This window comes from Myripristis murdjan, chromosome 15, assembly GCF_902150065.1.
Source record: "Myripristis murdjan chromosome 15, fMyrMur1.1, whole genome shotgun sequence".
Taxonomy (NCBI): domain Eukaryota; kingdom Metazoa; phylum Chordata; class Actinopteri; order Holocentriformes; family Holocentridae; genus Myripristis; species Myripristis murdjan.
Window position 1 is genome coordinate 807,953 of NC_043994.1, and position 23,168 is coordinate 831,120.

At 41.2% G+C, this 23,168-nt stretch overlaps 1 protein-coding gene across 2 annotated transcripts; it reads left to right on the forward strand.

The window, feature by feature from the left end:
* Positions 1-122: 122 nt before the first annotated feature.
* On the forward strand, positions 123-22,936 carry tk2 (thymidine kinase 2). Of its 2 annotated transcripts, none has more exons than XM_030070213.1 (10): positions 123-450; positions 1,378-1,415; positions 1,805-1,879; positions 2,275-2,328; positions 3,833-3,922; positions 9,986-10,059; positions 12,837-12,925; positions 17,974-18,053; positions 19,316-19,396; positions 20,149-22,936. In XM_030070213.1, the coding sequence occupies exons 1-10, from the start codon at positions 270-272 to the stop codon at positions 20,233-20,235; spliced, it is 849 nt and encodes a 282-aa protein (XP_029926073.1). In that variant the 5' UTR covers positions 123-269; the 3' UTR covers positions 20,236-22,936. The 2 variants fall into 2 exon arrangements, with proteins under 2 accessions (XP_029926073.1, XP_029926074.1); XM_030070214.1 differs by lacking the exon at positions 123-450 and adding an exon at positions 612-630.
* Positions 22,937-23,168: the final 232 nt, after the last annotated feature.

The following is a 23,168-nucleotide window of genomic DNA, read 5'->3' on the forward strand; positions in this document are numbered from 1 at the left end:
CCTTATTTTGAAGGTGAGACCGGAAGTTGTATTGTTATTTTTAAGTGTACTTGATAACATTGTCTGTTTCCGGTTTTCCTCCCGTTGGATACAAAACACGATGGGTTCGTCAAGAAGTGGGGTGCCTATGTGCCTATATAAAGTTAGATTGTAACCGGAAGTACATGTCAGCATGATGATACACACTCTAGTACAGTAGGTGGCGATATTCAAGTTGGTTGCAACACGTCAATAACCAAGAGAAGAAGAAGAAGTGGTGTGGTTAAGAGATGTCGGCAGCCTGCAGGTATACGAGGTTGTTTTTTAGTTTTGTGAGAGTCACATCTGCTCAGCCCGCTGCAGCTTGTAAGCAGTTTGCTGCTGGCTGTAGCATCCGGTCAAAGCCAGCCGGTCGGAGCGTCGGGATGATCCTGAGCAGAACTCACAGCAGCACACAGCACGTCAACACAGGTTAGAAGTGTGTTTCCGTTCAGTCTGAGAACACAGAGCACTGATCTCAGTGTCACATCACACCAGCAATGGGCGTTGCATAAGCGGTTTTATATTGTTAGATGGGAAGGAGATGTTCATTCAGTGCTGTTTTGTAGGAAAATGAATGAATGTGACAATGGAAACGATCACATGGATTAGGTTAAGGAGCCTTATGCAGTGTTAGCTATGATGGTTTGTCTAGCTAGCTGGCAACGTATAGACGTCGTATAGCCTGACGTCAAGATGCACATCTTAGCTGAAACATAATTTAGTTGTTACTCTGAATTTGCTCCCCATGGTAATGTTAGTAGAACTCGGAAGCCAACTTTGAATGGGATTCATGTAAAATATTCCAGTATTGATTTATTTTTTTTTTTATGTCAACAATATATTAGAGTGTGATATTAGAGAGTGCAAAGCAGCACATGCCCACATGTTTGCAATCAGCGTTATGGTTAGGTGAGGGCTTTCCCAGCTGTCATGTAAAAGCTGTTTTAGCCAATTGGCAACAAGCCCTACACATTTTCTGACCAATAACAGCGCCCGTGGCCTTGCACAGAACTGGGCTTCCCCTCAGCTAACATTTTTGAAAATAACCACCTTAATCCACTCAGAAGGTTTAAAACTGCACTATGCAGAAAACCCAAACAAATTTGGTGAAAAATTCATTATGGGTGAGAGAAGAGTGTTTCCACTGTGATCTACCTCCATTAACCTTTCATTCTGCTCTGCCTCTTCATTTGTTCTGAACATAATGGAGCCCTTTTCCTCCTCTGACTTAACCTGCTGTATTTTTAAACATTTTTGTTCCGCTGGCTTTGTATAACTTGATAACTTGAGTCAGGTCAGCACATGGAGTTGCTGGAAGTGAAGACTTTGTTCTCAATATATTGTCCTTCTTCCCAGAGAAGCTGATGCAAAACGGACAGGAGAGGAAAGCAGTGGTAGGTCTCGTTTCTTTGTTTTGAGGATGGCCTTTCTGGACTCAGCACTTCCACTCATTTGCATTTGACTTGATATGTTTTCCTGATTTTATTCATAAACTATTATAGTTATTTGGCCAATCACTATACTACCCTATCAAGCAAAGACAATGACCACGTTTGTGGTTGCGTGATTTCAGGACGACAAGGAACAGCTACCTTTGAGAATGATCTTGCTCGCCTTCCTTTGTTATATTGTCTACAAAGCTAAAATACTGATGGTACATGTTTCATATACTGAAATCGTTATTATTACAACATTCAGTAACAATGTTTACTTGCCTTTTTTTCTTCCTAGTCATTTTCAGTGACAGTGTGACTAATGTCTGTCTTTGTGTAACTGGTTTCAGATCTGTATAGAGGGAAACATTGCCAGTGGGAAGACAACATGTCTGGAATATTTCAGTAAAACTAGTGACTTAGAGGTATGACAAAGTTAAATCCTTGTTACACAGTAGTTGCATTTAGTGTAATTGTGTATTCATGTGCTGTGGAGATGATTGGATGTACAACTTTATCACCAGGAAGTCCCGCTTGATTATCTCCCCATGTGAAAAATCTGGTTTCTAGATGGTAACAAATTGACTGAGTAGTCATATTTCCATCAAATATATTGTGAGTTATGCCACTCTGGGTCTAAATGTGGACTGACCAACTGAACATGGTGATGTACAGGCCCCAGCTATAATGTTGTCAAAAAAGTGTGCCCGCCAACTTTATGCTCCTGGCCAGCCACTAATCACTAGGACATTATAACAGACTTTTGCAACATCAGTTAAGTTATTATTTTCCACTCCTCTCTTTTTCCATGTTTTGTCAGGTTCTAACAGAGCCAGTTTCTAAATGGAGGAATGTCCGTGGTCACAACCTTCTGGTATGGTATATTTTCATTGCTGTCATCACTGTATCATGTCTTAATTTATTTAGTTCAGATTTATTTTCCATCAGAGCCATTTTTAACTCTAGATCAGGATCATAGAATGGTTTCTGACAGTAGTAATCAGAATATCACTTTTTAAAGCAGAAGAAGTCTTCTTCTTCTGTCACTATTACTGTGTTTTCTCCCATCGATATCCTCCATGATATTTAAGTCTTTCATTAGCTGAAGGCAGACTGCAGACTCCTGGCTCTTGCTGCTGTTCGCCATGCCGTTTTCCCCGCTTGCAGTAACCATAGCAACAAAGACGCCACAGAATTCCTTGCGAGTTGAGCATGCGCAGTTGTGACTGAATATTCCGGTTTGGGGCTTTTTCCAACTAAGGTGTTTACATGCCACAATATTCCGCTTGGAACAGTCAGGGGTCTTATTCGGAATTCTCTCCAACTGGAATATGACTTTAATCGGGTTTGGTGCGTGTTTACATGACACGTGTGCAACCGAAATATTGTGAATATTCCGAATAATACCAGAATATGATGTGCATGTAAAACGTACTCACTGAGACTTTCCCTGTTGAGACTGAGATTTACACTGTTTGACCCAATTAATTTCAGATGTCCATGTGGCCACTGGTCACAAATTGTTTTACTGGATTTGTACATAGTAAACAATCCTTTATGTCCTGCTGCCATTGGAGGTTTCCATTGTGCTAGTTTGCCTGTTGCAGCTACAGCCCAAGTCCTGGGGAAGTTGACTTGCAAAAGGTGACATGCAAAAGTAGGTTGCCAGGATTGGGACTGGGGCAATGATACATCCCAAGGATTAGGGAATATCATAGAATTTTGCCAACGTTTATTTTCCATGAATGAATAAATGTGGTTTCCATTTTGTTTCACACATTGACTGTACTGAATGGTTTTCAGTCCAACTAGAGAGGAAGAAATTTTTCAGTTTTTCAGTTTCAGCCCCTAATACACCAACCCAGCAGCTGCCCTTTAGCTCTTGTCTAGCTGTCTTGGGCCCCCTGTGATCTAAGATCTTGGTGTGCCCCACACGTTTATACCTTGTTGGCATAAGAAGAGAAAGAAATCCTTTTGTGTTGATACTGTGCCACTTAGCTCACCAACTAGCTAATCAGAAAAGGTTTGTGCTAAACAATCTTTTTACAAGCAAAAGACCTTTGGGTTGACAGCGCCAGTGCTAGTTGCAACTTCCCATCGGATATATTCCTAATTCCTATAACAAAACTGCTCCCTCCTGGCACGTTGAATAATTTTCTCTTAAGCAGGCGCAGAACGTGCATGCATGTCAACCTTCAGGTGTAGACCATATCGTATATTCTTGGACAGTTCTTAGCATGACCTAGCAGGTTCTTTGAAGTTAGATTGGTGTATAGTGTTAGTTTTTATCTACCCAACCACAAACTTTGGTTCTCTATCTCCTCTGTGGGTCTAACATGTTATGCATGCTAGTTTTCTATCTCTATGTATCATTGCAGGGTCTGATGTACCAGGATCCAATGCGGTGGGGCATCACACTGCAGACTTACATACAACTCACCATGCTGGATAGACATCTGTCAGCCATAGTAGGTGTACTTAGTTTCTTGGGGGTGTTCCTGTTTCAATTTTGTGGAAAAAAAGACTTGTTTGGGTCTGATCCTTTTCAGTTTGTTCAGATGTACGCTGTCAATACAGTCCTCCGTGTATTCAGCAAAACTTGTGATGCTGTTGCATAGGGCTGGGCAATTAATCGAAAAATAATCGAAACCGACATTTAGGGCCTCTAACCGACGTAATCCTGCCCATATCGGTTATTTTGGTTACCCCCTCATCCCATGACACCACCGCATCCAGTCCATTACATGGAGGAGACATGGAGGGGGGATAATTGTTCATTAATCGTAATCGAGGTAAAATGTTCAATTAATCGTAATTTAGATTTTTGCCATAATCGCTCAGCCCTACTGTTGCAGATAAGTTAACCAAAAATTTAGAAAAAAAAGTGTCAGCTTGGCTTGATGCCTCCTGCTGACCACAAAATGTCAAGAAACCAAAGTATCTGTTTTACCTCTATCTGCAAGGCCAGCCAGTCCTGCTTAATTCAGCAACAAACCTGCTTAACGAAGAGTATCTGTGGGTGGGTTTGCTTCCACTCTGCGTGCCTCCAATACCTCTGCCAGTTTCCACAGGACCCTGTCATGGTGCCACCAGTACTGGCCCTGGGTCAACGCTGACTTGCAGCATGATAAGATGTGCTGCAGGCTGGGGTTCTGGGCATTGCGGAGACCGCAGTTTCCTTCAAAACCAATACTAGAGCTGTATGTTTAAGGGGCTTGGGAGAACATTGTATGTGGACCAGATAAGTATGTTCAGTCTTGCTTGTGGGATCTTCCACACGTTGACCCATACCATGGTCCTGTTGGTGATTGCTTCCCAGCCTGTCCACTTCCTTTGCTTCTGTTGGCTCACAGCACTGAGTTTGTACATTTCATCCCTCATTCTGGTCACCAGAATTGGGGCCGTCCAAGGCAAACGAGCCAAAAACGAGGAAAGAGCACCAACTCTTTCCTCTCCTTGTTTGTGGCCTTGGACAACATCTTGGGAGCTTGGGGGATTGGCTTTCTGTACAGCTGGATAAGTTGAGTATCTTAGCTCAAACATGAGCCTCACCTTCTCTTGTTTGTAGCCCAGGTTGAGTGATATCAGTGGCAGTTGAAATGTGTTTCTTCCAAACAGGCCTACATTGGAGAGGCATCAAGGAAGACCCAGCCACTTGTAGATGTAGTTGTTAGCTTTTGAGTCTTTGATGCTGCTGTTGAGATCTCACACACACAGCTTCAGTGGCCACATCAGATGCTGGTACAGGGTGAACTAATAGCGCCAAACTTAGAATTTCCCTGGGAGGTGGCTGTGGTCTATTTTTCCCAGACCTTCAGAGAGCTGTGTCATGACAGAGAATGCTATGTGTTTGTCTGAGGGATCAGCAGTGTAAAGCCTTCTAAGACTTCTCACTGGCTTCTCTGCCAACATTTGGATCCTCTCCCCATCAGCAGAGAAGGAGATGTTATCATTCCTGGCTCCTTTCCTGATTGATAGGCTCCTTGGTTTGATCTTCATCCCCGCCCATGAGAGGAGCCTGGTTGTACAATCAGCTGTCAGCAGGAGTGTGGTGATATCATCTGTGTAACTCCTTAGGGCTGGTAGGCACTGTTCTGATGGGGATCTCACGCCTCGGACCATCTGTCCTCCACCATTTAGCATGATTTTGATGGCTGTGAATACTGTGAATAGGATGGGTGAGATCGAACAACCCATTGTTATGCCTTTTTTAAGTTGCTGCCATCCATTAGTGTGTTCCCTGGTTGTGTAGCAGATGTAGAAGTTAATAAAATAGGTGGAGACCAAGGTCTGAATGCAGGTTTGTATGTGGAAGAAGTTGAGAACAAAGGTGATGAGCTGGTGTGGGACAGATCTCTAGACATTTTCCAGAGCCAGCCAGACAACGTGGAGATCTGATTTCTTGCATTTTGCTGTTTGGATTTGTTCCCAGATCATGATCATCGTGTTTGACACAGCCAGGGGCCATGCGTCTTGCCAATACCAAAATCGAAATCCATCCTCCTGTCCTTTTCCATGAAGAGGCTGATGGTGGGGTCATTCAACCAATCCTTTGATTTCAATTCCGTCAGCAGTTCCTTTTCAATGGAAATTAAGGCCAAGTCTGACAAGTTTTTAACCAGAAACCGAAATCGAAGCTGGCAAAGAACGTGATGTATCCATCAGCACAATGGACAGTGTCATGGTCTACGATGTGCTCCAATACCTAGGAAGGTTACGTGGCTTTTATCTTATGGAAACAACTTTTGGACCTTTAATAAACACAGATTATTCACTTTTTTTCTTTAACATGAATAGCCTGGGCCTACTATCATTAGTCATTAGTTATTATTATTATTTATCCTACCTCTCCCAGTTCCCTGGTCTTCTCTGCCGCTGTGCACACCAAACAAGAATTGAAGCACCAGCGAGTAGGAGCTACTCGTGGAAGCCTACACCGGCAAACATTATCCAGCAGCTTGGTGCGCTTTGCTGAGCAGGTGAAAAAGGCAGCCAAGCGGGAGAGATGTGAAAAGAAGACCTTGCACTCTCTGATCTTGGAGGTTTCCTGTGCCATAACAAGATTTAGAATGTGGGCATAGCAGTAAACAAAGAGGGCCTGTGGAATGGTTTCTTTCACTTTCACTTGCGCCCTGTTCAAACCAGATGCCATGACTGCCACTCCATCGTAGCACTGGGCAACCACTTTGTCAACACAGCCACAGCCCTGGAAGAACTTCAGCAACCAAATAGCTATGGCCTCATCTGTCACATCATCATACTTGAAAAAACACTCTTTCACCCTATCGTCAGTGACATATTAAAGCACGCATGATATCTGGGCCATGTTGCTGATGTCTGTGGTTTTATCTAACATGACAGCCACAAAAGGTGTCGTCCTCACCTCCTCCTTCATGTGATCTGTTATGTCGCTGGCAACGGTGCTGATCACGTCATTCTGAATCTTTGATGATGTGCCACTGAACACTGTTGATGTGGCAAGGTGAGTGCGCAGGTCGTTGTCGTAGTTAGGGTTGCAAAGGGGTGGAAAATTTCTGGTAAATTTCCAGAAACTTTCCATGGGAAGTTAAGCTGGGGGATTTGGGAATTTTTTTTGTTTTAAGCAGACATGCGTGCCAACTAATGCAAATTTTAAAAGTGACATTTTTGACTTATTTTGAGATTTATTTTGAGTAGAACTTTAATATATCCTTGCATTGAACAACAAAACAAAAATCTAAATGTTGAATAAAGGAAACATATGTGTTATTCCCTCCCCCCCCATATACCATAGGTCAAATATACAGTGGTGGAAAAAAGTTTTCAGACACCCTTAAAATTTTACACAATCTCAAATATTATCATGAAATATTTGTGGAAAAATCTTTTTTGTGTTTCAAAAGGTGTGGCTGCATTAGACAGATACAAACAAATACAAATTATATTTTTTTGTTTATTGTTTACAAGAAAAACTAACAAAACTACATTTTTGACAGTTTAAATGTCAGTTCTCAACATTGTCAGTATCAAAGTCAACAAATAACAGAGAATGTATTCAAAACTGAACAAAAAATAAATAAGCCATCACATCATCAAATTAATATTTAGTAGTCCTGCCAATGGCACGTAGTAGAGCTCTAATCCTGGCTGGCATGTTCCTCACGAGCCTTTCACGCTGTTGAGGGGTAATCTTGTCCCATTCTTCTTGAATTACTGCTTTTAATTCTTCTAAATTCTTTGGTTTATGCTTTGAAACAGACCTTTTGATAATCCACCACAGATTTTCAATGGGGCTCATGTCCGGGGATTGAGCTGGCCACTCTAAGACCTGGATACTGTGCTCCTGCAGCCAAGTTCTACTGGTCTTGGATGTGTGGCAAGGGCTATTATCTTGTTGAAACATCCAGTTTTTACCTTGACGGAACAGTGCATGCGCAGATGGGAGCATGTGGGTTTCGAGAATGGTACAATACTTGGCAGAGTTCAATGTGCCATTACAGACAGTGAGATGACCAACACCAGCAGCACTCATTCATCCCAAAACCATGATACTGCCTCCACCATGCTTGACAGTAGGTACTGTACATGCTGGAGGTGATGCTTCGCCTGGCCTTCTGCGTACCCTCACATTAGTAGGAGGAAGATAAGCTGGAAACTGGACTCATCTGACCACAGAATCTTCTTCCAGTTCCTGGCTGTCCAGTTCTTGTGTGCCTGGGCTCAACGACGCCGGGCTAGCCTCTGTCTCTCATTGATCAGGGGCTTCTTGATAGCCTTGTAGGACCTTAAGCCATGATCTAAAAGTCGGCCACGTACAGTGCGGGTGGAACACTGGACACCAGTTTGACCACTGCTGCTGAAGCTCCTGTGATCTGGCGGCAGCTGTACCCTTCCTGGCTGAGAATCTTTATCTTCAGGCGTGTTTCCTGCGTTAGGTTCCTTGTTTTAGCCATTTTTGTGTCTGAAGAACTTTCAAATGTGCTGCTTTATATAGACACGAAGCTTGGCAACAAAAATTGTGTCTTTTAATAAAAAGAACGACCTTCATCACTGGTACCAAAATGACCCAATACTCAAAATTTCTTATGTATTTTTATGGAACCAATCAATTTTAAGTTTTTAATGGCTTTTTTGGGATTTGTGTAGTATTTTGGCTGTGACTGTACTAAAAGAAATTGCACTTGAAGACCTAAGAGTGATTCTTAATGCAATATTTCACAAATGCATGGGGTGTCCGAAAACTTTTTTCCACCACTGTATTTATCCCAGTATCAGCAAAACATATTTGACTGGATGTCGTCCGTGGGCTCAAATGTAGACCGAGTCGTGTGGCTTCAGTAGTCCCGCTGCAGTCTGCAGGATTCTAGAAATTATCTGCATGGGATGGACGAATGCACAGTGCAGGGTAGAAATTCAGCTGAATTTGCATTATATCTGTTTGTTTTTACATTTTTTTAAAAAATGGTTAATAAGTTAGCTAGCTAGCTTATTTAGCTAGCTAACTTATTTCCCTTTTTTTGCCAGCTTGTGATTCGCCTAGGGGACAGCAGGCGGAAGTTGTCATAAAGTTTGCAGTGACAAAGCCAACCCATTCAAAGGGAAAATATGATTGTTCAAATTTATTGGAAGGTTCCTGGTTCAATCTCCGGCTCCTCAAGAGTGTGTTGAAGTGTCCTTGAGCAAGATACTGAACCCCTCACTGCTCCTGATCCTGACAGCTAGGCATCTTGCATGACAGCCTCTGCCATCAGTGTGTGAATGTGTGTGTGTGAATGGGTGAATATGAGGAAAACATTGTAAAGTGCTTTGAATGGTGAAATATTGTTTACTACCAAACTGCCTATTGTTTATTACCAAATATTGTTTTTAGAATATCTTAGGCCCTCTCTGAGGGTCTAGAGGGCCGTGTCTGTTCCCCTCTGCCTAAAGTGGCCCTGAAAGAAACTTGCTCAAGCTTTCTCCTTTCTGCCCCTGTGTTTACAAATCCTTTCAGCTCTCCTCAGATTCACAAGCCTGGATTTTAATTTGCCCCAGCAAGATTTCAGACCCTCTTTCTTCTGGTGTTCGATTTTCCTCCATGCCTTCCGGAGAAGCTGAAATAATGCTGAAATAAATTGAATGAATGAATGAATGAATGAATGAATGAATGAATAAATAAATAAACAGTACAGTTTGACTGATATGGTTGTTTGAAGGCTGATACTGATATTTTTGGAAAATTCCAGTGGCCGATATTTTGGAATAATATTGAGTGTCTTTATATTTGACCTTTTTCGTGCAAGTTCAGTGTTTTCCCTAGATTTGCATCCTTGTCAAGGGGGAAAAGATTCTGAAACTTCATTATGCAGGTGGTTTTAGAATTTATTTTATATTTACTCATACATCCTTAATGGTCAGTGTGCAGCCTTGTGTTAATTCTTTCAGTTGTACTTTATACTTTAAAAAGCAGCTTTTTCTTACACTTGAGTGCTAACATTTGTTTTGAAAAGTGATATATAAATACACGTATTTGGTACTGGTGCTAACCATGTTGTGTTTCTGTTCGGTTCCAGTCAGCTCCGCTTAAGATGATGGAGAGGTCCATCTTTAGCGCCAAGTACATCTTTGTGGAGAATCTTCATAGAAGGTATTATCTGGGAGACTAAGCATGTTATGGCCATTTTGGTGTGTTTTTTTTTTTTTTTTTTTTTTTTTTTCTCCAGTGTTACATATAAATCACTGTCAATGAATTTCTGTCAAACCTTGTTTTAGGAAACTGGAGAGACTATGGATTAGTCTCCATGTATTTTTTTCATGTCTTTATCCTTATATTACCATAAGTGTCTCAGACACTACTGATTGTATTCTCATGAAACTTAGTGGAATGATACAGAACACCAGGGGCGAAAATCCCATTTCATTATTGGGGGGGGACAATAAACAGCAAAATTTCAGAGAGTAATTGTTGGGGGGACATGAAAAAATTGCTGTCTGGCACAACTGTACCTCCCTCTTTCTCTCTTACGCTCCTTTGAAACTTGCCATACAGTGTTGAGCCCTCAGCATGTTCATATGTTTTAAATAATGCTATTAAAAGCAATAATTCTGTAGCCAAATTTCTTTACTCACTGTTCTATTTCCACTACAGTCCATCAAAGTAGCTTTACAAGAACTAGAAACTCAAAATAAGCTCTAAAACTACAGGAAATACCTTGAATAATCCAACTATATCAAACTATTCTTCAAAAAAAATTGATTGTTGTGTCAAAGCAAGATATGGCATCAAACAGTGACATAGAGTATATGTTTGAGCTGTACACTGTCCCTTTTAGATCAAATAAGAAAATGAAATGAAACTATGCCACATTATAACTTAAAATGCAAAAAATAGATATCTATCTAGAGACAAACTCAAAATATCAGTAAAATCTGAACTATTTCTGACATTAATATCCTGACAGACTTTTTGAAAGAATAAAAAGCTCAGTATTGCTCCTCCTGTGGTCTGTCCTCTCTCTCCCTCACTGTCCTGCACTCACTTGAGGTTGGAAACAATGGTTCTCTCGGTGATCCCGAATAATTTCCAAATTATGGCACTTTTCCTCAGAGTCGAGATTCCAACTTCTCCAAGCTGCTATCCATCTGGCATAAAAGTCCAGGAATTTCTTCCTGCTTGCAAACTAATTCACAAATCAATTCGCATAACGCATGAGTCTGAGTGTTGTTAGCTCGGCCCAAACCTTCTGTGGCTGGCAGCTTCTCCAGAGCCAAAAGCGCTGCCAACACCCTCTGAACTTTGCGATAAATCAGGAATCCGCCAGCACCAAACAGCAGCAATTGAACCGGATACTAATGAAGGTGCCAGTGTGTCTTCTGCAACTGTCGCTGCTGCAGTATGTACAGCAATTCAATTCAACTGTAAATAGTTTAAAAAAAAAATTGTATTTTATAATATATTTTTGTAGCACTATGTAGAGTGAATAAATAGACATATTTATATAATAAACATATATAAATAAAAAAATATAACACATGTTTTTCTTTTACATTAGTAATTCATTTTTACATTATTGTTGGTAATAAATTAATTTAAGCAACAAAAAAATCTGAAGAGCCGCTTGGGAGCCAAAAGAGCCGGCTCTTTTAAGTGAGCCGAGCCAAAAGAGCCGGTTCTCTAAAAAGAGCCGGAATTCCCATCACTACTGAAAATTACCGAGCTGCCGAGCTTCTGTTTTTGGCTATACATATAACTTAAGAAAGGACAAAAATGGGGAAATAGAACACTTTTTTAAAGATTATTTTTAGCACTTCTGTTTCATTTGACAGTCACAGTAGAGAGAGACAAAAGCAGGGGAGAGAAAGTGGATGACATGCAGCAAATGGTCTGAAGTCAGATTCGAACCCAGAATGCTGCAATCAGGGCTCAGCCTTAACACATGATACATGCTCTTATCCAGTGAGATACCGGGGTGCCACAAAGCTGCCCAGTTTTGACAAAGATAGGCTCTTCCTCAGGGCGTGGCTGGAAGGAGAAGTCAGAGTAGAAAGTCATGATTCTTATGTAGCACTGCCACATAAGGCAGAATAGGGTTTACTTATTTCATTGCCCAGGTAAACTGCTATTAAAAAATGTCAGCTCTGTAATATGTTTTTGTATTGCTTTTGTTTTTTGACTATCAGCTGACTCACCAAATTGGTCACAGCTGAGATGTACGGGGGGTTTAAGAGGACACAGAAGTGTCAGGCGCAAAAACTAAAAAGCCCTGGGAGTCTGTGGGACACCAGGTTGAAAATTTGTTGCTAATGAAAGTGCACTAATTGATTTCACATGGAAACAGTGTATCGCTTCAATCACCGAAGACACTGGATTTTGTGCTGGAGAGCAGATGAGTCCATCGAGCCGGCGTGAGAGTTCAGATTTTTTTTTCTCTTTTCCTGGACTAACTGAACGGAGACACCTTTTTTAAAGTTATTGTTTTGGATCTTTATTGTGCCCCTACCCAGGACTTGGTTGGGGAGCATGGAAGCGGACATTAATTGATGCTTTGTGGGACTTGGCTCTTTTGCCGTGTGATGCGGATGATGGACAGTGAAACACGGCTGGCGTTTCACTGACAGACTTTCAGAATTGCATGTCATATTGTGTGTTGCAGAGATTGTTTGTTTTTTTGTTTTTGTTTTTTTTTACTAATGAAAAATGTACAATCACAGTAAGCTCAGATCTGTCTGTCATTTATCACCAAATTCAATATAATGAAGACCAAACATATCAATTAACCTGTTAATCATAATTATCCCTTGTTATTTTGGTAATAATCACTATACATTTAGTTTGATTGTTACACCTGATACAGGCAAATGCTGATTGGTCAAGCCTAAGCATAGGGTGTCATGCTTATCATTTTTATGTTGATTGTTTTTCAGTGGGAAGATGCCAGAGGCGGACTATGCTGTTCTCAGTGAGTGGTTTGATTGGATCACAGCTAACTTATCCATTACTGTTGATCTGATTGGTGAGTAAACAGGAAGCAGAAGTAAATGCAACAGATTTTTGCAGATTTAAAGTGATAATGGAAATACTCTTTTTACCTCGGAGTTTCTCAACCAGTGGGCTGTGGCCACAAAATTCCTAGAAGAATTATTCTTGTAGAATTAAGCATTATTACACTCGAGGGTGTGCTTGACCGTCATTATTGTCACGACAGTGATGCGGCCAGGAACGAGGCGCTCGAGTGTAATAATGCAATTAAACAACTATTACCAACAAAATAAAATGTATAATAAAATGTATTCATACTGTGAGCATTTCGCTCTCAAAATATAAAAGTTTTTTGCTAGTATTCTCTCCGTTTCAGTGGAAAACATGAGATCTGACATTAACTAGTCCTTGTCAGCAGCCAACTTGTTCTTATCATGTTTTCCTGACATCGTGATTCCCAAAACTGACAAAATACCACACATCAACAAAAAACTGCTTTGCTAGCTCAATCATGTTGTTACTAGAATATCTGCTGGAAAAAATAATTTTTTCATGGACTCATAGTTATACTTCTGCCGACTTCTCAACCATTTTTAGTCTAACAGGTGCCGTGACAGCGACTCACCAACACAACTGATCTTTATCTACAACCAACTTATAGTAACAGTTATATTTAAATATAGGCTACTGCTACTTGCCAGAAAAAACATCTATCTTTTCATAAACTGACTGGCAGATGTTTTATTTCAGCTGGGAGTGTGTCACTCCAATTTAACGTCAGCTCCGATTAATGTGGCTAAGCAGCAAAAATAACAAAAGTAACCAGTAACATTAAGGCTGAACAGAGTTATAGAATTTCAAGGCTAACAAAGTTGACAGCGGCTTTTGATGCGGGTTTCAGTGAAACCATGGCAACAACTTGTTGTCATGGAAACAAGAAAGGCAATAAGATATAGGCGGAGTAATATTTTCATTGATGAGGTATTTTTCATATGAGCACGGCTACCCATGCTGTCATGCTCATTTGAGAACGTTCTAAATGTCTGATTGACCAATCAGATTGCTCAGTTGGATCTCAATGTTGTGTATGCGACAATCCTGCATGGGTCCAAATGGGCATGGGCCCTAATGGGCATGGGCCCTAAACTTAATACTGCACCTAACCCATTACCCACTATTTTCTTTAAATCAGCTCTGGACCTGACCTGCATCTGTTATCAAATACATCAATCCATCTTCTGTTTTAAAAGGTTATTTTGACTTCCTGTTGGCTAAACAGGGTAGCCACTTAACGTCATTCTCCCACTCTGTCGTCACACTGAATTTCTCCTGTAAAAAAACTCACTGCTGGGATCTTTTGTGTAATGACAATAAAGAAAGTCTAAGTCTAAGTCTAAGTATGTCAGAGGATGTGATGTCAACAGTCTCATCCATCCACTTCATCCATGCTGATGAAAATCAATGTGTGGCTTTGATCACATTCACTTTTTTTTTCCGAGCCGGATGGTATTCAAGGAGGCAAGGTAGCATATCACAATTTAAAAATCATAGGCAATAAGTTGGGTTGTTGTTGGGATGACCTGGTTTTTGAATCTGGGGCCTATTCTATCAAGCTGGCTAACGGGATAGCCTGGCTTATTTCGATAAGCCTCGCTAATTTAAGTGAGAGTTCCGTTCCATCAAAGTGGCTTGTATGAGTTGCAGCTCAGTAACCATGGTAACTTAGTCAGCAGAACTAGCCTGCTCCGTGGCGGCTTACGGTCAAGCTTAGCTCAGCTGCCTGTCAAAGAATGTCCGACGGACGGAAGCAGAGCCCCAAATGACGGTCCCGTCATGTATATTGTTTCCATGGCATCACATATTCAATTCAATTAAATTCATATTTAATTATGTAGCACCATGTCCGAATCGGAAATATAAGTTCAGACTTATTGAATGTACGTGTTTACTTAATAAAAATAAACGTAATGAAAATCATGTGTTACCACTGTCAGTCTCCGAAATCAACCGAATAAACAATCAATTACTCAATCAAAAAATCAAAAAGACGTCTTATTTTATTTCCCACCCGCAATTTGCAATGATCTGCCTCTGTTCTGCCCGAAGCCCCCTCTGTTCCCTCTGTAAGTGGGCGCCCCCGGTCGCAGCTGAGCGCCAGCTCCTCCGCAGGGGTGAGGTCCTCAGCTGGAGGACCCCCACCAGTAGCAGTTGCCTCCATTCTTTTTCTGGTGGCTACAATGGTACATATTTTCAGCTCAACTAATATTTTAACAAATACATTTCACATTTCATTATAGGCTACTTACCACTCTGGAAAATATTTTTATCTTATTTTCACCTGATGGCCGGTTCTTTTTTCGCTATTCAAATTGCTTCTGTTGAGATGTAGAAGAGAAGAATTAATATAGGCCAAGGGATACTCGGCACACACACACACACACACACACACACACACACACACACACACTCACAGTTAGGCTGATTGAAAGTAAATGCATTGCAGTTATATCGGTTCTCCTAAGATAGCCTATACTATTATTTTAAACATCTGATATAATCTAGCCTAGCCTACTATAATATCGTCACAGTCTTACAGTATCTAGTGATCTGAATGTTCAATTCAATTAGCCTACCGTATTCATCCGAATATAAGACGATATTTTTTCCATTGAAAAAACGCCCTCGCCTAATATTGGGGGTCTAAGCAAATACTCATGTATTGTACTTGCATATGTAAACCAGTAGGTAGCCTCGCCTGATGCCGCAATTACCAGCGAATGGTGTCATTGTCCGTTGTGCTGCTGCAGCCGCGTATGAACAAAAGTGGATTTATAATGAAAGGTATACACTACTCACAAAAAGTTAGGGATATTTGGCTTTCGGGTGAAATTTACGGAAAATGTAAAAAGTTCACGCTACAGTGATATTATATCATGAAAGTAGGGCATTTAAGTAGAAGCATACACTGGTGATTTCCTCATCTCAAACAATGTCTTGAAACAAAAGCCAACAACAGTGGTGGGTATACCACAACAAAAAATGTCAGTGTCAATAACTTGTCATGTGCCCTTGAGCATCAATTACAGCTTGACAGCGACGTCTCATGCTGTTCACAAGTCGACTTATTGTCTGCTGAGGCATGGCATCCCACTCTTCTTGAAGGGCGGCCCTCAGGACATTGAGGTTCTGGGGTACAGAGCTCCGAGCCTCTACACGGCCACTCAGCTGATCCCATAGGTTTTCTATGGGATTCAGGTCTGGAGAAAGTGCAGGCCACTCCATTTGAGGTACCCCAGTCTCCAGCAGCCGTTCCCTAATGATACGACCTCGATGAGCTGGAGCATTGTCGTCCATGAAGATGAAATTGGGCCTGTGTTGTTCATGCAGGGGCACAATGACTGGATTAATGATGTTATTCAGGTGGTATGGGCTTGTCACTGAACCATTCACAAAGTGTAGGGCAGTTCTGTACTGACTAGACACACCTGCCCACACAGTAACCACCAAAGGCTCATCTGGTGACAACAGTGGCTGATGCATAGCGCTCTCCTTGACGTCTCCAACATCGTTGACGGCCATCATTTCTGCTCAACATGAATCGGCTTTCATCAGAGAACAGCACTGAGGCCCACTGGTCCCTCGTCCAGCGTAAATGCTCCCTGGCCCATGCAAGACAATGACACCTGTGCCTGGTGGTGTGGTCAGGTACCCTTGCAGGTCGTCTAGCACGCAGACCATGCTGATGTAAACGGTTTCGAATGGTCTGACGTGACACTTGGGTGCCTCTCACCTCCCTTAAATGTGCCTGGAGTTGAGTGGCATTCATCATCCGGTTCCGCAGGGCACTGTTCACAATGAAGCGGTCATCAGTGTGGGATGTGGCCAAAGGACGTCCACTTCTATGCCTTTCTGTGTACTGTAAGTTGCTGTTCTCTAACAAGGAGTTTAACGGCAAAATTCACATCAGGTGTTTGAAGCTCCAGCTCATCGAGGTCGTATCATTAGGGAACGGCTGCTGGAGACTGGGGTACCTCAAATGGAGTGGCCTGCACTTTCTCAGACCTGAATCCCATAGAAAACCTATGGGATCAGCTGAGTCGCCCTGTAGAGGCTCGGAGCTCTGTACCCCAGAACCTCAATGTCCTGAGGGCCGCCCTTCAAGAAGAGTGGGATGCCATGCCTCAGCAGACAATAAGTCGACTTGTGAACAGCATGAGACGTCGTTGTCAAGCTGTAATTGATGCTCAAGGGCACATGACAAGTTATTGACACTGACATTTTTTGTTGTGGTATATCCACCACTGTTGTTGGCTTTTGTTTCAAGAAATTGTTTGAGATGAGGAAATCACCAGTGTATGCTTCTACTTAAATGCCCTACTTTCATGATATAATATCACTGTAGCGTGAACTTTTTACATTTTCCATAAATTTCACCCAAAAGCCAAATATCCCTAACTTTTTGTGAGTAGTGTATTTACCTATCAGAAAACTGAAACAATAGTATGATCATGAGAATGCATACATTTATGGAAGTGATTTAGAATTGTATAGGATAAGATTCGCGATCCTTACGTGAATTGTTTTTTTAACCCACCCCTAGAAGGTGCAGAATGCTTTTTGGTGATGCATGGCATTACATCTTGTGCTGAATGGTAGAAAATTCAGTATCATAAGGGGATATTGTAGTACAAACCTCCAGACAAGCTACCTTGCAGACAGGAAAATGTTTATTTTCAGTTCAGTTGCTATTTGTGCTGGTGGAGCCAAGTAAATGATCAAATACTCTGCTCTGGCTCATTAACGTTACTTGATTAATGGCAGTGTTTGTAGTACTGTTGCATAAAAGCAATATCACATTTGCATTTGAAGGTCATAACAGCACTTCCTCTTGTGTGACATCACATAAAAAGGCATGCATATGTGTTTATGTGTATATATTAACAATTCTCTCTCTCTCTCTCTCTCTCTCTCTCTCTCTCTCTCTCTCTCTCTCTCTCTCTCTCTCTCTCTCTCTCTCTCTCTCTCTCTCTCTCTCTCTCTCTCTCTCTCTCTCTCTCTCTCTCTCTCTCTCTCTGGCCCCAGTCTACTTACAGACATCACCCAAGACTTGCTATGAGAGGTTGAAGCAGAGATGCAGAGAGGAAGAGAAAGTCATTCCTTTGGTGAGAACACAGGGTTTTAGTTCATGGAATAAACATCCTGTCAGTGACATCAAATGAAAATGTGGGACATGCAGTTTTATCCCTTTGGTACAGAAATTATTAAATCTTTTTTTTTTTTTTTTTTTTACTTGTGAAGAAGTATAAAATGATGTCATAGGTTCAGTATAAAATGTTAAAGTTTAAATATCATGGAGTTAACAATTTGTCCACTGCAGGATTATGCACCAACAGTATAAAAGGGGAGACAAGGTTTGGATTGACAGGGAGTTGTTTGGCTTTTTCATTTTCCTGTCACTTGTCAATGTTCTTTGACCTAAGTTAGCTAAGCAGTTAGCCACATCATGTGTTTTACCAGTTCACTTCCTGCTTGTGTATGGGCGGTGTGGCTCAGGCGGTAGAGCGGTTGTCTGATAATCAGAGGGTTCCCGGTTCAATCCCTGGCTCCTCCAGAGTGTGTCGAAGTGCCCTTGAGCAAGATACCGAACCCCAGCACCTTGCATGGGTTAGGGTTAGGCTTAATGCCATCAGTGTGTGAATGTGTGTGAATGGGTGAATGTGAGGCAAACATTGTAAAGCGCTTCGAGTGGTCAGTAGACGAGAAAAGCGCTATAGAAATGCAGTCCATTTATAGAAATGCAGTCCAGTGTCTTTGTCTTTACAATTTTCATTTTTTTCTTGTAACTGTTGCCACTGATGACTGGCAGTAAAAATACACTTTCAAAATAAAAAAGTTGGGTGCATTGGCATTTAAAAAATGAGATTGTTAATACAAGACCAATGGCTGACATGAGACTCCTTCACTTGGTGGCTGGACTCAGCTTCAGGGATTTGGTGAAGAGGTCAGACAGCTGTGAGGATCACAGACTAGAGCCGCCTCTCCTCCACATTGACAGACGCTAGTTGGGGAGATTCAGACATGAAGTTAGGATGCCTCCAGGGCACCTCCTTGTGGAGGTGTTCCAGGCATATCCACCTGCAGGGAGACCCTGGGCAGACCCAGAAGCTGTTGAAAGGCTGGGCTACTCCAGCTGTCTGTAGAACGCCTCAGGATCCCCCAGGAGGAGCTGGCAGATGTTGTTAGGCAAAAGGATGTCTGGACCACTCTCTTCAGTCTGCTACAGTGGATAATGGATGGATGGATGAACTGATACTATTCATACACCATTTATACAAATCTGACTAATTTGTTGCCATTTGGCATAGACAGTAAGTTCATTTCAAACCTTTGATTTTTACTTGCATCCTATTTGTGTCTCTGCTAGGAGTATCTGGAATCTGTACACCAGCTGCATGAGGACTGGCTCATCAACCAAACCTCTTTCCCTCTTCCTGCTCCTGTCTTAGTGAGTAATCAGTCACATCATTGCATCCACTCATGGGCTTTTTTGTATGCTGTGGTAGCAAAGTATGCATTTTGTGGCAGGAAAGTATCATGCATGAGGAAACTAGTGCATGACATGTCACTGTGGTGGAGGGCCATAAACAGTGTTTAAAATGAAGGTAATAGTTAAAGCCCTTTTCTTAATCTTGATGTTTTAGAGGTGTAACGTTTGACCAATACAGTTTTTTATGAAGTCTACAACATCCCTCCAGTCTGCATATTGTCAGTCTTAGAGTCCATCAGTCCTCAGTGTTCTCAACAGGTTTTTGTTCCAGTGACTCATCTTGTTTTTAGTCTATATAAATGATGCATTTTTAAATGCCTGATGCATCTAAATGTATTCACTCCCAATAGAGTTACAGTAAAGTAATTATAGTGTGCGGTGGTTAATTTTTGTCTTCACTGAAGTGTTCCTGTGATGACCAGCACCTGATTACAAGTACTGGCTGTGCACAGGGAGTTCTGTTCACTGAACTAAATATATATTTAATTTTGCATGTCATGCTAAGTTAATAAATCAATAAAGTCAACTAAACTCAGTTTACTGTAGTGGGTGAAATCAGTTTGAAAGTTGCTGACTGAACTCAGTCTAGCTTTAAAACAAACATTTTGTTAAAATGTGGTCACTTATTAATTGCTTTGTTGACACAAATGAAATCTCTGTATATTTCATCTACTCTTAATTGTGTAATTAAACAGTATTTCTGTATCCAGGTGATCCCTGCCGACCACGACCTCCAGAAAATGCTGCACCAATATGAGCAAAACCGAGACAAGATCCTTGCAGCTAGCCACCTCTGACATCTCCAATACAGACACACACAAACACACCCAGACATCCAGACCGAAAATGACTTGGAAGCTCTAGGAAACCTCTTCATGTTACTAGGAAACCTCTTCATGTTACTAGGAAACCTCTTCATGTTACTAACATTTTAGCCTACAGGATTTTAGTAGTTTAATTGATGTTTCTGGAAGCAGACAAGGTTTTCATAGGTAGATTTTGATTACAATAGTATTTGGCACTCCAGACGAACGGAGGGCCATTTGTCTGTCCATTCATTTGTCTCTCATGAGCGATTTGTGAGATGCTGGCTTGTTTTGGATGAAACATGGAGAATAATGGCCTCTAACACTGCCATTAAGCTTCATCTGAATATCTTGGACACTGATGGGTCAAATTTGATGAACCTTTGTGGAATGATGTAGCCTGCATCCTGCCCTCATAAATTGCCATGCCCACATTTTTGAAGTACGCGGTTATTCCTGAGGTCTGGAACTGCTCTCATTCCCACAGGTAGATTTGACTGGAATCTGTGCGAGATGCCTGATTGGCTGGTCAGCAGATTCTCTGATCATGCCTTCACAGTGAGCAGGGAGAAGTAAACAAACATAGCGGCTGTGAAGAGTTGTGGTGGCGTGGCTCAGTTTTTTTTTCCTCATAAATTTATCGGTTTGATCCCCGGCTCCTCCAGAGTGTGTCAAAGTGTCCTTCAGCAAGATACTGAACCCCTCACCGCTCCTGATGGACAGCTAGGCACCTTGTCATGGTATCGATAAACTAAAAAGCGAAAATTAAGTCAGTGAAAAATCGTCACTGATAGAGACTCCAGTTAAGCCAGACCCCGCTTAATTACAGCATGATTCATGGAGTCTTGAAACCAGGCTAGGAATGATACATTGTTACATTGATATTCAGTATCCGCAAAATGAAATTGATTGTCCACCACAGGACACCACGAGACACGATGCCAGTCCTTCAGGATCTCTCATGGATCTGGGGAGCAGATTTTCAGCACCACTGACAAAAACCAGTGGAAATATTAAAACACACAAAAGCAACGAGAATACTGAGTAATGAGGTTAAGGCAGGAAAAAAAACATTTGCGTGTGTGAGACTGAATACTCAAAAACCCCAGTCTACATGTGGTAACTCAGTAAGCAGTCTTTTCTTGGACCGTTAATTAATAAAAAGCATTCTGTGACACCCATCTAGAATAGATAGTGAAGTTTTTATTCTCCTTTGTGTTGTAAGCCTACATTGCGTGTTTATCCTCTTTTCATCCACATATGCAGATAAAAAATAGAAACATAACAGCCATTATAGATTGCAGTTGTTATGTTAGTGTGTGTGTTGCCTAAATGTTGGGACCATTTTGTCAGCAGCATCAATAGTAGGCTACAAAGTCCATCACCAATCATGGCTTTTCTTTCAGTTCAGCCATGGTTAAAATACTATTGCAACATAGTAGTAGAATAGTCAGATATTCAGACTGAATGTCCATTCTGTCTCCACTCCATTATTCAGTCTGCGATTGTGCTCACCAATTTCTATAGGCGGAGAGATTTGAATCCCACTTACAAATCACTAGACTGCTGTGTCCTGCTGCTGACAGACTTTTCAGTCGACACAGTAGGTGCTTCAGTCAGTTTGCACCACTGCTGCGAGTCATCAGTTAACAGCTTCAGCCACCAATAATCTTCAGTCAGTACCAACTCAGCTTGTTGGTCAGTGGGGTCGTAACAAATGAAAGAGGTTTATATTGCCAAAAAGCAAATGAAAAACGTGTGAAACTAGTGTGAAACCAGTCTAGTGGTAGAATAGTAGAGGTTGAAACATTTTATAGCCACGGTGCATTCTGGGGAGATGCTGAACCTGCATTTAGTTTATAGATATCACACACATGTAATTTGCTGCTAGAGAGCGCTAGAGAAGTCTAGAACTGTCCAACAAAAAGCCAAAAGAGGGTTGTAATAACATTGTATATTAATTTGTATATTAATGTCACTGCACCACTGAAGAGTTAAGTTGCGCAGAGTTAAGTTATGACATAGTTTCTCTGATGGTGGGATGTTCCCACTGCTTAGTATTCAGTCCCATTACCAATAACACATGGCAATGTAACTACCTCACTGGTTAGGTCTATCTTGGTCACTTGGACAGTCCATACAGCCACTGTGGTCTCTTATGTTTTTTTTTTTTTTTTTTTTTAGTGTTACATATTGCTCTTTTTTTTTTTATTTTTATCTTTTACAAATGTAATGGGATCACAATAAATATACTGTATGTTCATATACAGACAAGATCTGAGTTTCTGTTGTGAAAATACAGGTAAATCCATCCAGCTGTAATAGTTTACATGGGACCACTGCTTGAAAAGAGAGATTTTGGTCTTATTTTTATTCCTTGAATACCAGTCACATTATTTTCCTGAGTCTAATAGCTTGTAGCTATCTGACTCACGTTTTTGTCGCAAGACGCAGGAATCTTTTTCCTCCACTGTGTTTGGTGAAAATATTAGCAGACCTTTTAAAAACCTTCTTGTCCAGTAACTCTTACTCCACAGTAGGAAAATGAAGTGTAATAATGTTGTTTGACATTTTTTGCAGTATCTGTCTCTGCTTTTTTACATTTTAGCTTTGACTGTTTGATCTGTTGATTTATAACCATGAATAGAGGCATCTGAGGGAGAACTGTAAAATAGAAAAAGGGAGAAAAGTATGGTGTTTCTCTTGTTTGGTGTGCTAAATGATCAAAAATACAGGCTTTAGGACCAAAAATGTCCAGTCAGTCAGTTCAACCCAACAAAAGTGATAACTCCTGCTGACTGATTAACAACTGGTTAACAGTCTTACATTTGTCAGCTGTCCCCATTATGAACCTGGAAATAGTTTCTTTCTTATGTCTGTCTGTCTGTTATTTTCTAAGGAATGGATGCAAATCTAGTAGGGTT

What these genes read in the sequence shown, in the direction of transcription:
- tk2 (XM_030070213.1), top strand. Translation starts at nt 270, where the DNA reads ATGTCGGCAGCCTGCAGGTATACGAGGTTGTTTTTTAGTTTTGTGAGA. An exon ending in GTAAAACTAGTGACTTAGAG is followed by an intron (nt 1,880 to 2,274) that starts GTATGACAAAGT and finishes ATGTTTTGTCAG; the next exon opens with GTTCTAACAGAGCCAGTTTC. An exon ending in ATAGACATCTGTCAGCCATA is followed by an intron (nt 3,923 to 9,985) that starts GTAGGTGTACTT and finishes GTTCGGTTCCAG; the next exon opens with TCAGCTCCGCTTAAGATGAT.